Here is a 13921-nt window from a genome sequence, read left to right as displayed (position 1 = left end):
GCATTCAAGGTCATAGCAGCTAGACTAGCTGCTAGGTTTGATATCTAGGTACAGTCCCTGAAACGTTCTACTTTCCCACTTGAACGGTGAGCGAACGCTGAACGAATGGTGAACGAACGCTGAACGAACGCAGAGCGAACGGTGAGTGAACGATGTGTGAACGCTGAACGCAACTTGGTGAACGATGTGTGAACGGTGAACGGTGAGCGAACGCAGAACACGAACGGAGCGCAAATGCGAGCGCAAAGTGAACGGTGAACGAATGGTGAACGCAAGATGAACGATTTATTCGGAATGCCTCTGATCTTTTCCTTGCATTGAAACTATTCTATTGTATTCTAATGCCTGGTGCTAAAAATGAATAAATAATAATTAAATAAATAAACAAATCAATTAAAATTGTCCTAAGAAAGACGATACATGCACATAAGTAAAATTATTAATTTAAGTTTCTTACAATATTTTCTGCACATATGTACGATGTTTAAATACAACTTTTTAATAACACGATTTTTTCGCTATAAAACATTGTACATGTAATTGTTACCGAACGCTGTAGTATAAAAGATAAAATTAATCTAGTTGTAAAATAAATATGTTTATTCTTATTTGATATATAAAACCATTACAAATAATGCGGATATTAGAAGAGAAAACTACGGACTTATAGATCGAATGAATTACAACGGTTGTAACAACCATACATGTATTTCCGTGCCAAGGCGATTCTGTGTAAAATAATGAGAAATAAATAAAATATTTTACAAAGGTATATTGCATAAATACACTCGTATTTTAATAATATAATATTTATGTTTTATTTTTTATGATGATTTATTGAGCAGACTTCTACATGTATCTGTAGACATTTCCCGGCCGTAATTATACTAGGACAAGATGATACAAAAAGGCATTCATATTATTTGCTAAATATTAAATTTTCACAACTTTATATTTAAGTAATATGCTGTCAAAGTTTTTATTAAACAGACAACTGAGAGAGAGAGAGAGAGAGAGAGAGAGAGATTAGCCCCCCTTTCCTCAAATGTTTGTACCTATATCAAACAAAAATTCTTAATTTTTTTCCTTAATATATCAGGCAGTGAAAGTAACCATTTTTTTAATCAACAAATCCATTTGTTTTACAGTCATAATCGGTTTTTATTTTCCTGCTTCAAGTTCACACGAAGTCCACGTGCTTGACCTGTCAATCAAAATCATTCGACACTGTGCAGGTGTGAAAGTCTCGCCACACCGAAGTGTTAGCTTTAACATTTTTTCTTATCATTTCTAGATCTGATTCCAACATTTCTATTAAAAAAAAAATAAATAAATAAAATACATTGGGAATAAACACTTGGAATGACTAAGCCGCTTGAATTTGAAACATGCTCCCTGCCATCACAGCCGGCACATGTATATTTTGAACTACTATTGTTTAATGACTTTGTTTAGATGCATGTTTGTTTTGAGACTGAAATTTTTGTGATACAAAACACATTAACTTCTTTTTAAATGTCAATTAAATTATACTGGAAATACACTAATTAAGTAACCGATGGGGGGGGGGGGGGGCTCTTAATCATATTGAATGGCAAACATTCAATAAAAAGTTACAAAAGTTATGGTGAAAAATATCATTAATGGAGAATCATCTTGGTTATATTAATGGTAACCATGTTATAAAGGCATTTCTCTTTCTTTAATTAAAGACTTTATATATGTAAAGTAAAAAACAATCTTTAATGTATTACATTTTAAACAAATATTTTTTTAAACCACACTAACAATTTAATTCGCTCTAAAGATATTTAATTAACTGGATATCTGCAGTACTGTTTATAATTCTCAGAACTAGTTCTCACATGTATTTCTGTATTATTCGGAAAAAAAATTGTTAGAAATAAATATTTTCGTATTTTTGCTGCAGTTGGTAGATTAATTGACTTCGATTATTATCTATCCATTAACGATTTGTCGTCTTTAACATAACAACAAAATGTTGTAGTACTTGAAGCATCTGATTATTGCCCATATTTAAAATTAATTTTTCAGTATTGTTCTACATAGGTACATACATGTACTTATAACAACATTTATTTTCCAGATAAATTTAATAAATAACCTAACAGCTAAGTTAAGATAATAAAAATAAATATTGTAGATAATTTTTTTCCCATGAAATAATGATTCTATAAACACGATATGTTAATTATTAAATTCAAAACCTGTAAATCCTTACTTAAGAAAAAGATAAGTCCTTTCACTTCGGAGTTCCGAATGACAATAAAGACTGAACGATAAGTGAACGCTGAACGCAGGGTGAACGCAAAGTGAATGAACGAAGAGCGAACGCTGAACGCTTTGTGAACGGTGAACGCGAGCGCACGGTGAACGCTGAACGCAAAACTGTGAACGGAGAGCGAACGGTGAACGCACGGTGAACGAACGGTGAACGCACGCTGAACGAACGGTGAACGAACGGTGAGCGAAAGGAAAAATGGGAAAGTAGAACGTTTCAGGGACTGTATTGAATGCACTGTATGAATTATATGCTGTGTGACGGTTTTGGTTTTTATTGAACATTTAATTTGTCTTTATTAGCATATTTAGTGCCTTAAATTACCTTTATACATTTTCCGATAGTTATCCCTGATGTTCAAAGTCCTGTATTTGTAATTTTATTTGTTTTCACATGTGCTCAAGTTAAATTTACCTCCATATTGGCTGTCATTCCGAACTTATTTTGTATCCTGACTTTTCGTTGGTTGACAGATAGTACTTTGAACATATCAGAAGTCATTTTAGATATTCACATTACTATTTCAAAGCTACTTAGTTAGAATGATTTTTATTGGTCAGAGTTTATATATAAACGGTGACAGCGGCAATTTCAAGTCACTCTAGGCTAAAGAACCTAAAGGTTCAAGCTTTCTCTTCTTCTCTCTTAGGGTTTAATCCCGGACTGCTCGTGCAGTCTCATTTTTTTTTTTTTGTTTAGGACACGATCTAAATTCTGTAAAATGTAACTAAGTCCTTAGCTAGAGTCACATTGGTTCAAGGATGAATTAGATATCCCTAGGCCTTTATAGTGTTATTTATAATAAATAAATTGCCTTGTCCCTTGTGTAATAAATAGGGCTTTAGGAAGTTTTCAGTCTACTTGCATAGAGTCTCACTATAATTTTTAGGGTGTTGTATGGAATCATAAAATCTCTTAAGGTGTATGGAAGCTCACTCCCATCTATTTTTGGTAGATTTTTCTTAGGGCATCACACTCATTTTCTCCCATTATATTTTTGTTATCAAATTATATTGACTTTGTTATTATTTATTCAGTTATTAATTCATTTTTCTACCTCATTTTTTTTTTACATTTTGAGATTATTTTGGAAAACTTATTTGTTATTTGTTGTCAACTACAAAATATTCAGAATTTCACCATAATAAATTAATTGTTAAAATTTAAACTTTCTTCTTATTTCAAGGTGTTGATCATAATCTAGGAATCTCAGAACCTGGGTTGAATAAAACAGGACCAGTTACTGTACTTTTACATAGTTAGTGGGCTTAGTCTGTTCCTTAGTATTACTTAGTAGAGTTTAAAGATAATTTTGCATACTTTGGGGCAGATTGAGTACACTTTGTGTCCATAGACAAACTGGTTCCCGTTACAGCTGTTATGGATAGGCTAGCATATCAATAAAGATCGTAGCAGCTACATAGGGCTACGATCTTGAACACAGCTCAGAAAACCCTCTGGTTAAAAATATAGGTCACAACCCTACCCTTTCAGTACAAAAGGATAACCTTTAAAATCATGAATTATGTATTTCTTTCCAAGAACATTACAGGCATCAATACATTTGAGAAAGCAGAATTATTATCAGTCCCGGCTATCACTGTATAATAAAACCTTATTTAATAGAATCAATGAAAGACAAAGATGACTTCTGACATTGTACTACCAATAAATTCTCCTGCAATGTTATCAATAACCATTCTTTACATTATGTCATTTCAAAGATAATCCGCTGCATTATTTATGAATATTGATACATCTGTAGGGATTCATTGTCACCTTTATCATTCAGGCAACATCAAAAACACAACAGTAATGGGACATTAAAATGATACACAGCCACCTTAAAACATGATTATAATGAGTCAGTGGCAACTGGGCACCTCTGAGCTATGGATTCAGTAAAGTTAAGTTAATCCTCAAAACTTTTTGGCTGCCACAAACTATGCCTTGATGTTGTGTACTTTCTGGGGCACAATGTCTAAGGTGTTATGATGAAAGGGTCTGTATAAGTTGCCTAATTAAATCTTCCAAGGGTATTACAGAAAGTGGATCCACTTGTAACACTTTTAACATGTTTAAGAACAACACTAAATCGAAAATTATAATCCCTATATGAAATTAAATAAGATGAAGGAAGGTCAAGGTTAAAAAAATATAACACTTAAATTACTCTCACCAATTTGTATCAGTATAAAAAAAGTTTGATGAAAATATCTTGAACACTTTTTTGGAATCTTAGGAACTGTAAATTGAAGAATAAATAGTGAGGTCAATGCCATTGGAAATGTCAAAGTATGAAAATAATGACAACGTTATATTGCTTTTACCAATATGTATCTTAGTATACAAAATGTGAAGATAAGATTAAACCAGAAGTCTCTGATGAGACTGTAGCTCTACTGGTCTGTTTGTATAACAAAAGAAAAGTAGCACTTGGATTTGAAACATTGCAACATGCAACAATAAATAGAATTATGTATCTTAATGTAGTCTACTTCTGTGCCAAGTTATATTGAAATCAAATGAAAACTGTAGGAGGAGTAGCGTTTTGAAAGTATTTCACGGAAATTTCTATTTTTAGTAACCATGATAACACCATTCACCCAAATAAAAAAAAACAGAAATACATATTATGTATCGTAGTGTATTCTAACTGTGTGCCAAATTAGATTGAAATCAGACCAAAATTGTAGGAGGAGTAGCGTTTAATGGGAATTTCACAAAAATTTCTACTTTAAGTAACCATGGCAACACTGTTCATCGAATTCAAAAACCAATCCAATAAATTATGTATCTTAGTATAGTCTCCTTGTATGCCTAATTATATTAAAAGCAGACTAAAACTGTAGCAGGAGTAGTGTTTTAAAGGGATTTCACAGAAATTTCTATTTTTAGTAACCATGGCAACACCGTCCATCGAAATCAAAAACCGATGCACTAAATTATGTATCTTAGTGTAGTCTACCTGTGTGCCAAGTTATATTGAAATTGGACAAAAACTGTAGGAGAAGTAGCGTTTTAAAGGAATTTCACAGAAATTTCTATTTTTAGTAACCATGGCAACACCGTCCATCAAAATCAAAAACCGATGCACTAAATTATGTATCTTAGTGTAGTCTACTTGTGTGCCAAGTTATATTGAAATCGGATCAAAACTGTAGGAGGAGTAGCGTTTTAAAGGAATTTCACAAAAATTTCTATTTTTGGTAACCATGGCAACACCGTCCATCAAAATCAAAAACCGATGCACTAAATTATGTATCTTAGTGTTGTCTACTTGTGTGCCAAGTTATATTGAAATCGGACCAAAACTGTAGGAGGAGTAGCGTTTTAAAGGAATTTCACAGAAATTTCTATTTTTAGTAACCATGGCAACACCGTCCATCGAAATCAAAAACCGATGCACTAAATTATGTATCTTAGTGTAGTCTACTTGTGTGCCAAGTTGTATTGAAATCGGACCAAAACTGTAGGAGGAGTAGCGTTTTGAAAAATTGTTTACAGACAGACGGACAGACAGACAGACAGACAGACGGACGGACGACGGACACCTTACTATCGCATAAGCTCTTCTGGTCTCTGACCAGTAGAGCTAAAAATCTTGAAAAGTTAAGTTCAAGGTAATGGTGGTGGGGGGGGGTTGGGGGGGGGTTGGGGGGTTGGGGGTTGGTTTAAAGTCAAAAGGTCAAAATCAGAAAAATTTGAAGGAGTAAAATTGATCTTACCAATATACAGCTTTGTGTAAAGTTTGATTAAGATATATGTTAAAATGAGAAGTTAAAGTTTAGGTCATAGGAAATGTCAAGATCAGAAAAATAACACAGTGAAAAGCTCTCACAAATTTGTATTAAGTGTTTAAAATTCTATGAAAATATTACGAACACTATCTTCTAATCTGTGCTAAATACAAAACAATCAATAGTGATGTCAAGGTAAAATGGAAGGTCAACATAAAAAAAAGTTGAAGAACTCTTATCAATTTGTATCTTTGTATTAAGTTTGATAAAAACATCTTGAACAGTTTCTTTGAAACAAAGATAAATGCGATTGGGAATAGTGGGGTCAAGGTCATAAGGAAGGTCAAGGTTAAAATTTATGACAAGGTTATATAGCTCCCACCAATAAGTATCAGTGTATGAGTTTTGATGAAAACATTATGAACAGTTTCTTTCAAACCGGGCTAAATGCAGAATAATTTATAGCGAGGTCAATGTCATTGGCAAGTCAAGGTAATAAAATTTTGACACAGTTGAATAACTCTTATCAATTTGTATATTTGTATGAATTTTGATGAAAATATCAAAAAAAAAATTCTTTGAAACTAAGTTAAATGCAAAATAAGGAATAGTGGGGTCAAGGTCATTGGGAATGTCAAAGTCAGAAAATTATGAGACAGTTTAACAGCTCCCATCAATATGTATTAGAGTATCAGTATGAGTTTTAATTTGATAAAAAAAAATCTTGAATACATGTAGTTACTTTGAAACTGTAAAGCTCAACACAAAATAAGAAAAAGATAGCAAGGTCAAGGTCACAGAAAAGATCAAGGCAGAAAACTGTGCCACAGCTGAATAGTTCTCACCAATACATATTAGTGTATGAATTTTAGTTAATTTATCTTGAAAAAGTCAGAAGAATGGAAGGTCAGAAGATGGACATGACTCTATGTCCCACCCATATTCATGGCAGGGCATAAAAATAACTTGGACTATGTATTTATCCTAAAAATGAGAACTATTGAGAAATCATCAAGTGACCTTGACCTTATGACAGTTCAACCATAAGGGCCAATTAATGAGATATAATCTAATGTGAAGAGGAGACCCAAAAAACTGCTAGTGGGACATTGGATAGAGAGGTCACAGGGAACAGGTAAGAAAGCACAAATAGACAATGAATGACACCCCCTCCCTGTAGGAGTGAAAGGGCAAAGAAAGAGAGTGATGTGCATCACTATTGATGTCCCATTTAATGCCTGTCAAACAGCCAGACTACAGTAATTAGCCCATGATCATCAATGTCATTCTTAATCACACAACATGCCTGATTTAATTAGTGAACTTTACTGAAATATTCCATCAAGGACATGTCTTTTTAGAAAAACAAAACAGCTTTTACCTCATAACAAAGAGTACAATTTACCATTTTTTAAATTAAAACATTAATTAATCTGAAAATTAAAAAAAATATTCACACAACAAATATCCCAGGTATATCACAATTATATTTTTTTTCTGTTCATTTCATATGAAGTAACACTCAAAATTATGTGTCACACTCATAAAAGGAAAAGAACAAAAATTGAGTTCGTCCATTTGTTTATTGGTCACTATAATAGCAGTTCAAAAGGACACTCTCCAAATGTGAGGAGCATTGTTCATACAGACACCTGAATGCAATTTTATCCACTCCTTAACCACTTGTACCCAAATCAGTAGTCAATAATCCATTATGAAAGACACCAAGAGTTCTGCAAGAGAGATTGTGCATTGCTAAAATCATGCATAATGGTGAAATCTATGGTCAGTGTGGCGAAAACTGAGAAAAGCAGACAGACCCTGTGTCATAAATCTCTTGGACTTCAGTGCCAACAAACATCCATCGTTTTCCAAAAGTTAGACAGATGATGGATAGAAATCTTAAAAAACAGTCTTCATCTCCATCATAAAAGCCTAGGTTTATTGTGGGAATGGTGACAATTTATTCACCAGATATTGCCATCAATGATATTTTCCCCCTCAATTTGAATAAAGTTCGGCTGCTCTAATGTATATTTGGTAGAAGGCAAGATATCAAATTCTGTTCATGAGAAGAAAATGGTTCTACATAAAAAATAACCCATCTCTTGCTTCCCTGTAAACCAATAATATTGTGTTCTGCTACCCAGTCTCTTACATTCTCATCAAAACTTTTATATAAGGAATGTATATAAAGCAAAGTAGAAATAAAGAAAGCATCGATCATATTAAATATTTTCTTTCACCGAAAGCTCTTCTGTTAAACTCAATTGCAAGCTAAAGAATATATTAGGTACTCCATGGATTTGATAAATATCTATATACAGAGTTGAACTTCAGTATCTCAAACATCTACATCTAGAAACTAGGGGTGAAACGATACACCTCCTTCAGGGTTCGATACGTATTGTATAATTTTGTCTCGGTTCGGTTATTTTCGATACGATACATTTTGATAGAAGGAAACAAATTCAACATTGTTTTATGCTTTCTTTTTCTAAATCTAGTCACATGTTTTACGAATTTTATTTGCAAATTGACTAGAAGAAATTGATTAAAATTATTTGACTGTCAAAAATTATTTTACAAGCTATCAGTCATCAAAAATTTACGTTTTCTATACTTATTTATACTGAGTAACGTGTTTTATCTTATGCCAAACCAGACTGAATAACAATCCCGACCGAAAAATGAACCGAACCGAAAATTAGAGATTTTGCACCGTGTATCAAACCAAGAAAAAATACCGCGGTGAACCGTTTCACTCCTACTAGAAACCAATGATGTGTCAAAGTGATTTGAAAGTCACAATCACTTTTTCTGTATTTTAACATATATGATAATCTGAATTCTGAGTTATCTTAAAGTTTTTTCGGGGGGGGGGGGGGGGGGGGGGGGATGGAGGAGGAGGAGGAGGTGTGTCAAGTTTAGAGAACAAAGTTTGACTGTTTTTCAAGTGATGATAAATATGCTAATTAATAATGTATGAATCAAGATAAATGTTTAAGCTGCAAGAACTCTTAAATGAAAAATGCTAATGCTAGTTCTAGAAAAAGCTAATTGAATTTACTATTAACTTAATACATCAAAATGCTGAAAAAGGACATCCAAATAGCATCTCTTTGAACATGCTATAAAAGTTCTTCAAATACATTGTTTTAAAATATTAATTGTCAATTTTTCTCTGCTTGGTCACTATTAAATCATAAATAGGCAACATGTACAAGTCTGCGTGTTATGACATAAAGCTGAATTACTGATTCCAAAATATAACTTGTTCTGAAAAGAACTTGTAAGATATTTTAACTCTCTACTTGATGCACATGAAGGTATACACGTAAGATAGTCTTGAGAGACACCCAGGAACCTGCCTTCAGTCACAACATCGAAATGCACCATACATTTTTCACTCCTTTTTTCTCATTAGACCTTGAAGTATATCATAGATGATATAATAGCAATTTCTAAAATTTCATCTTGACACAGAGAAATCTACAGACAAATGATTTATAATCCCTGTTGTGTGCTTTATCACACTAATTGACACATTTATCTCCAACTGTAACCAAGCCCAGTGTTTGTTCCCTCTGACTGACATCCTCAGATCCAACTTATCAATTGATGCAATGCAAGCATCTAATTGTTCCTAATTGTCAGGGGTGGTATCATGACAGCCTCTTTCTATTTTGTATTGCGCAATGGGATTCAAATCCGCACCATACAATATCTTGTAAAAATTTGTCATATATCACTTTTAGCTGGAAGATTTCACTTTTAATCAATTTTGTAATAAATCAGGGAAGTGTAACTGAGTTGTTTTATTTTTTTTTCTAAATAGATATTTTGACCATTTAAGTGTAGAATTAAAATAGGTCACTAACTTAAATTATGTGCTTAAATAGATATTTCAACTAGTTAAGCATGGTAATAAAAAAAGGGGGGTCATCAACATGCATATATGTACTTGTTGATATATGCATATATGTACTTAGAATGTTGATAGACAGAAAATGCGAGGGATATTTCAAACAATTTTGATATTCTCCCCATTCTGAAGATAACAGTAATTTAAAGATTATTAGGAAATGCCTGATGTAACTTATGTCAAATAATATCACAAACATGGGCCATACTTAACATATGGACTGCTTCATACACCCCTGTCAAAGCTTATCATTCAAGACCAAAAAACATGTCTTAATTTGTGTACAGTTGCTATCTTGACAGAGTTAATGTGGTATGCTGTAATTAGATTGAAACAAGTTTTAGAGCAGTCTCAGTATTCAATGTAACATCACAGATTTAACTTACCTGTCAAATAATTACAAAACTAAGTACATCAGAGCACTTAATTATATTTTTTTTTATAGTAATATTTTTTCTGAATTGTTCCCTGTAAATTTTTAATGAAGAAACTTTTATTTTAGATAGAACATTCATTGCTTCAAGGACTTTTTTCTAGGCATAATGAGTTTGCTGTCCTTTTATTTTTCCTAGAAAAAAAAGACAATTTGATGTGAAGGCACTCCACAGGAAGCTGCTTAATCCAAGAGAAAATGACCTGAGAAGGATGTACATGACATTTGTCATTTATTTGCTGCAATCCGATTGACAGATTGATATGAAGACTTGATGAGGGCACACAAAAAACACAGCATCTGCAATCTTTTCCCTTGTCTACCTGCCACAGACAACTGTGAAAAAGAGCCATGTCTCGGATCTTCTTAACAGAAATCCTGTCAATTTCTGTATGTCAAGTCAGTCTCAGTAGACAATGCTTTCCATTAGCCATTGAAAGTCCCAGTGGGAATTTTTTTCTCTTTCAAAAACGAACTAAAATCTCAACCCTGAAGCCATTCATTAACTAAAGCTTACAATTCCTTTCATGACAAAATAACATTTCAATTCACAAATGCTACGTGTTTATATATGAATCTGTCATTTTATGTTGAAAAAATTACAACTTTGATTGGCTACTCCAATTTAAAAGATGTATGATTGTAACTGTATAGTCCTTTAGAAAAACACATTTGTTCTTTTGAGCTTCCTTTTTTTTTCAAACTGACATGTATGAAAAATAAATGACATTTCATGTTTTGCTCTGACTGATTGCACTATACATCAATCACATTGCAATTAGCATCTCCCATTACACAATTCACCAAGTAGAGGCTTGCCAAATCTCCAAGGAGACAAGGAACAGCTTTCTGTTTCATTCCAGTCACCTAAACATCATCCTGATAGGAAAATTATAATGTAGCCCTATTAGTCCCAAATGTTGCCTTATCATTTTTTATCTAATGTAAGAATTGGGTAATATATCTTGCTGCATGTCAGAAAATAAGCAGGCGCCTTTGTTTGCTTTGTTGAACAAATAAATTAACAACAAAAGTGGGGTTGATTGATGGACATTCAGATTGATTGTGCTGGCTCCGACAAAGCCTGCCTGACAGCTGATTGACAATTTACAATGAAATATGTGATTGATGCTTTCTGAACAAACAGCAGATGGGCTTCAAGTGAAAGATACACAAATGGCGACATAGTTCTAAAACTAAGGAAATAAAATTTGATGTAGAATAATTTGAAAGACTCTCCAGAATGCTTCTTATTATCTCAGTTGAAATGACATCTGATATCGTAAACAGATACCCGTAATACGTTTTCGTTGTCAATAGCTTTTTAAAGCGCTGTGACAGACGACACACTTAGCATGCAAGTAAAACTAGAATAAACACAACTTACATTGTAATCTCTTTGGTTGAACTTGTTTTCTTCGCGGCATGCTTTGTCTTTTCATCTGTATTTCATCTTTGTTTTATGTTGACAATAACATTTTTAAATGTACCGCATTTTTACAGTGCTTGTTGATATAAGACACCAGCATCCAATCCTAACCTGGAAGGAAATCTTCAGTGTTTGGAGGTTAAAAAAGTATTGCGCATGCTCAAAAGGCTTCTGACATCCGGTTTCAATAGCAGGTTGAAGTAATTCTTATTTTGATTAATTTGATACAATATCCATTTTTTCCTATGTAGTACCCTTTCATTTTAATCATTTAAGTATCAAAGTTTACAATAACACCCATGTCATAAACGCAGAGAACTGTTTTGCAATGCAAACATTTTATCAAAAAATGGGGTGACGCCATGCAAATATTGTTGACCTAGGAGGTCTAGTTTGCTGATCTGGAACGCTGAAAATTTAACTCTGGGTTAAATTGAACGAAAGGCATACTGACAGTCGTTTATTCAAGGGACCTATATACGCATGCATAAACTAACGTACAAAGACATAAATCATTACATATGTTATAAGTTCCAACACACAATCTCTGGATTTAGTTATCAGGTCCAGCACAATCTCTTGATTAAGCTATATAGCTTGAAATAGCTATATAGCTTTATTAAGCTATTCAAAATAGCTTGATAAAGCTATTTATATGCAAGTTTTCACAAAAATATTATTTGTACAAAATAGACAAAAAGTCGCAAGTATTTGACTATTCATATATGTAATATGGGTTATCAAATCAACAACCCAAATCAAAGATAGTTCTAACATTGCAGCATATGAATACTTTTAAGCAAAAGATGAATTTCCATTGTTTGGGTAACTGTACACTACCTTGTGTGCGTGGAGGCATGGACAAGTATGATTGCTTCTCATTGTACTGAATCATTACCAATCATCTTGTTGACCATAATTGGCCTCCTTTATAATTTCACTGAAGAAGTAACTGTATCAATTGGTTTATATAGCCCCAAAACTTTTAGAACTTTGAGTACAAAGTCTATTAAGGAGATGCAATTTGATGAGTGATTTTTACATGCATTATTTTCATAAGAGTTCAATGTTGCATGAATATTATCACTGCACCAAGGCCCGATTTTTTGAGCATTCTTAGAAAATAACACATTTGAGAAAAAAGTGGGATAAAATAGCTAAATCAAGCTATTCTGAATAGCTTAATAAAGCTATATAGCTAAATCAAGCTATATAGCTTAATCAAGAGATTGTGCCGGACCTGGTTATATAGCTTGAATTAGCTATATAGCTTCAATTAGCGATTCAAAATACTTGATTAAGCTATTTATTTGCAGTTTGTCAGAAGTATGCCTTTTAAATGACGTACATGAAAAATTCGCTAATATTTCACCATAAACTAATAAGCACTCATAGTTTGAGCATTGCTGCTTTGAACAGGTCCAGTCCAAAGACTATTTCTACCTACGTAGCTATTAATAGCTACCTAGGTATTTTAGCCTACCCAAAGTAGCTATTTTTACCTACTTTTTGCATTACTTGCATTTTGTGGCCAAACGGTGCAACATGGTGAGTACCAAATTTTTTGATACAGTCACACTGATGATGAATACAACAAAATTTTGGCCATAAAATGATTACTTCGTAAATTAACAATTTTACATTAATTGCTATGCAAAATTGTTAATTTATGAAGTAATAGCGGGCGCAGCGAGCTTAATAGCCTAACGTGTAAGAACAGAGAAAATTTGGAATGAAATCTGTACATACGTCAGGCAAATTTTCTGGTGCAACATTCCCAGAATTCCTTCGCTACCAGGGTTCCATGTGAAATTCTTACAAAACATACAAAAGACCAAGGATGATTATTCATTACCGAGAGATACGTTTACTTTTCTTTCTTTGCAGAGAGCTTAAAAGAAACAAAAAATATTTACATCTAATTTCATTTATTATTGCACAAGATCTTTAGTCTCGTTCAACCAGACGCTCGGCTGTCTCCATAAAGTCCGACATTATGTGACGTCACAGTCTAGACTGTGTCTCGTGCTGTTTGACATTTGAAGAGGCGGGTCAATGTTATTAGTGTAAGCTGCAATAGCTTTTTGATGGT

General features: G+C 33.1%; 1 protein-coding gene across 1 annotated transcript in view; it reads right to left on the bottom strand.

The window, feature by feature from the left end:
- Window positions 1-11965, bottom strand: part of LOC133188354 (uncharacterized) — a 46832-nt gene extending 34867 nt beyond the window's left edge. Inside the window, exon 1 of the mRNA XM_061323736.1 lies at window positions 11788-11965. Within this exon, the coding sequence (XP_061179720.1) occupies window positions 11788-11842 (55 nt within the window). The 5' untranslated portion in view covers window positions 11843-11965. The remainder of the gene's footprint in view (window positions 1-11787) is intronic.
- Between the last annotated feature and the right edge of the window lie 1956 nt (window positions 11966-13921).

The sequence above is a fragment of the Saccostrea echinata genome, unplaced genomic scaffold (assembly GCF_033153115.1).
Source record: "Saccostrea echinata isolate AGI-Se365-2 ecotype Australia unplaced genomic scaffold, CSIRO_AGI_Sech_v1 ptg000016l, whole genome shotgun sequence".
In the NCBI taxonomy this organism is placed as follows: Eukaryota; Metazoa; Mollusca; class Bivalvia; order Ostreida; family Ostreidae; genus Saccostrea; species Saccostrea echinata.
Note: the sequence above shows the minus strand (reverse complement) of the source record. Positions and strands in the feature narration are given on the sequence as shown.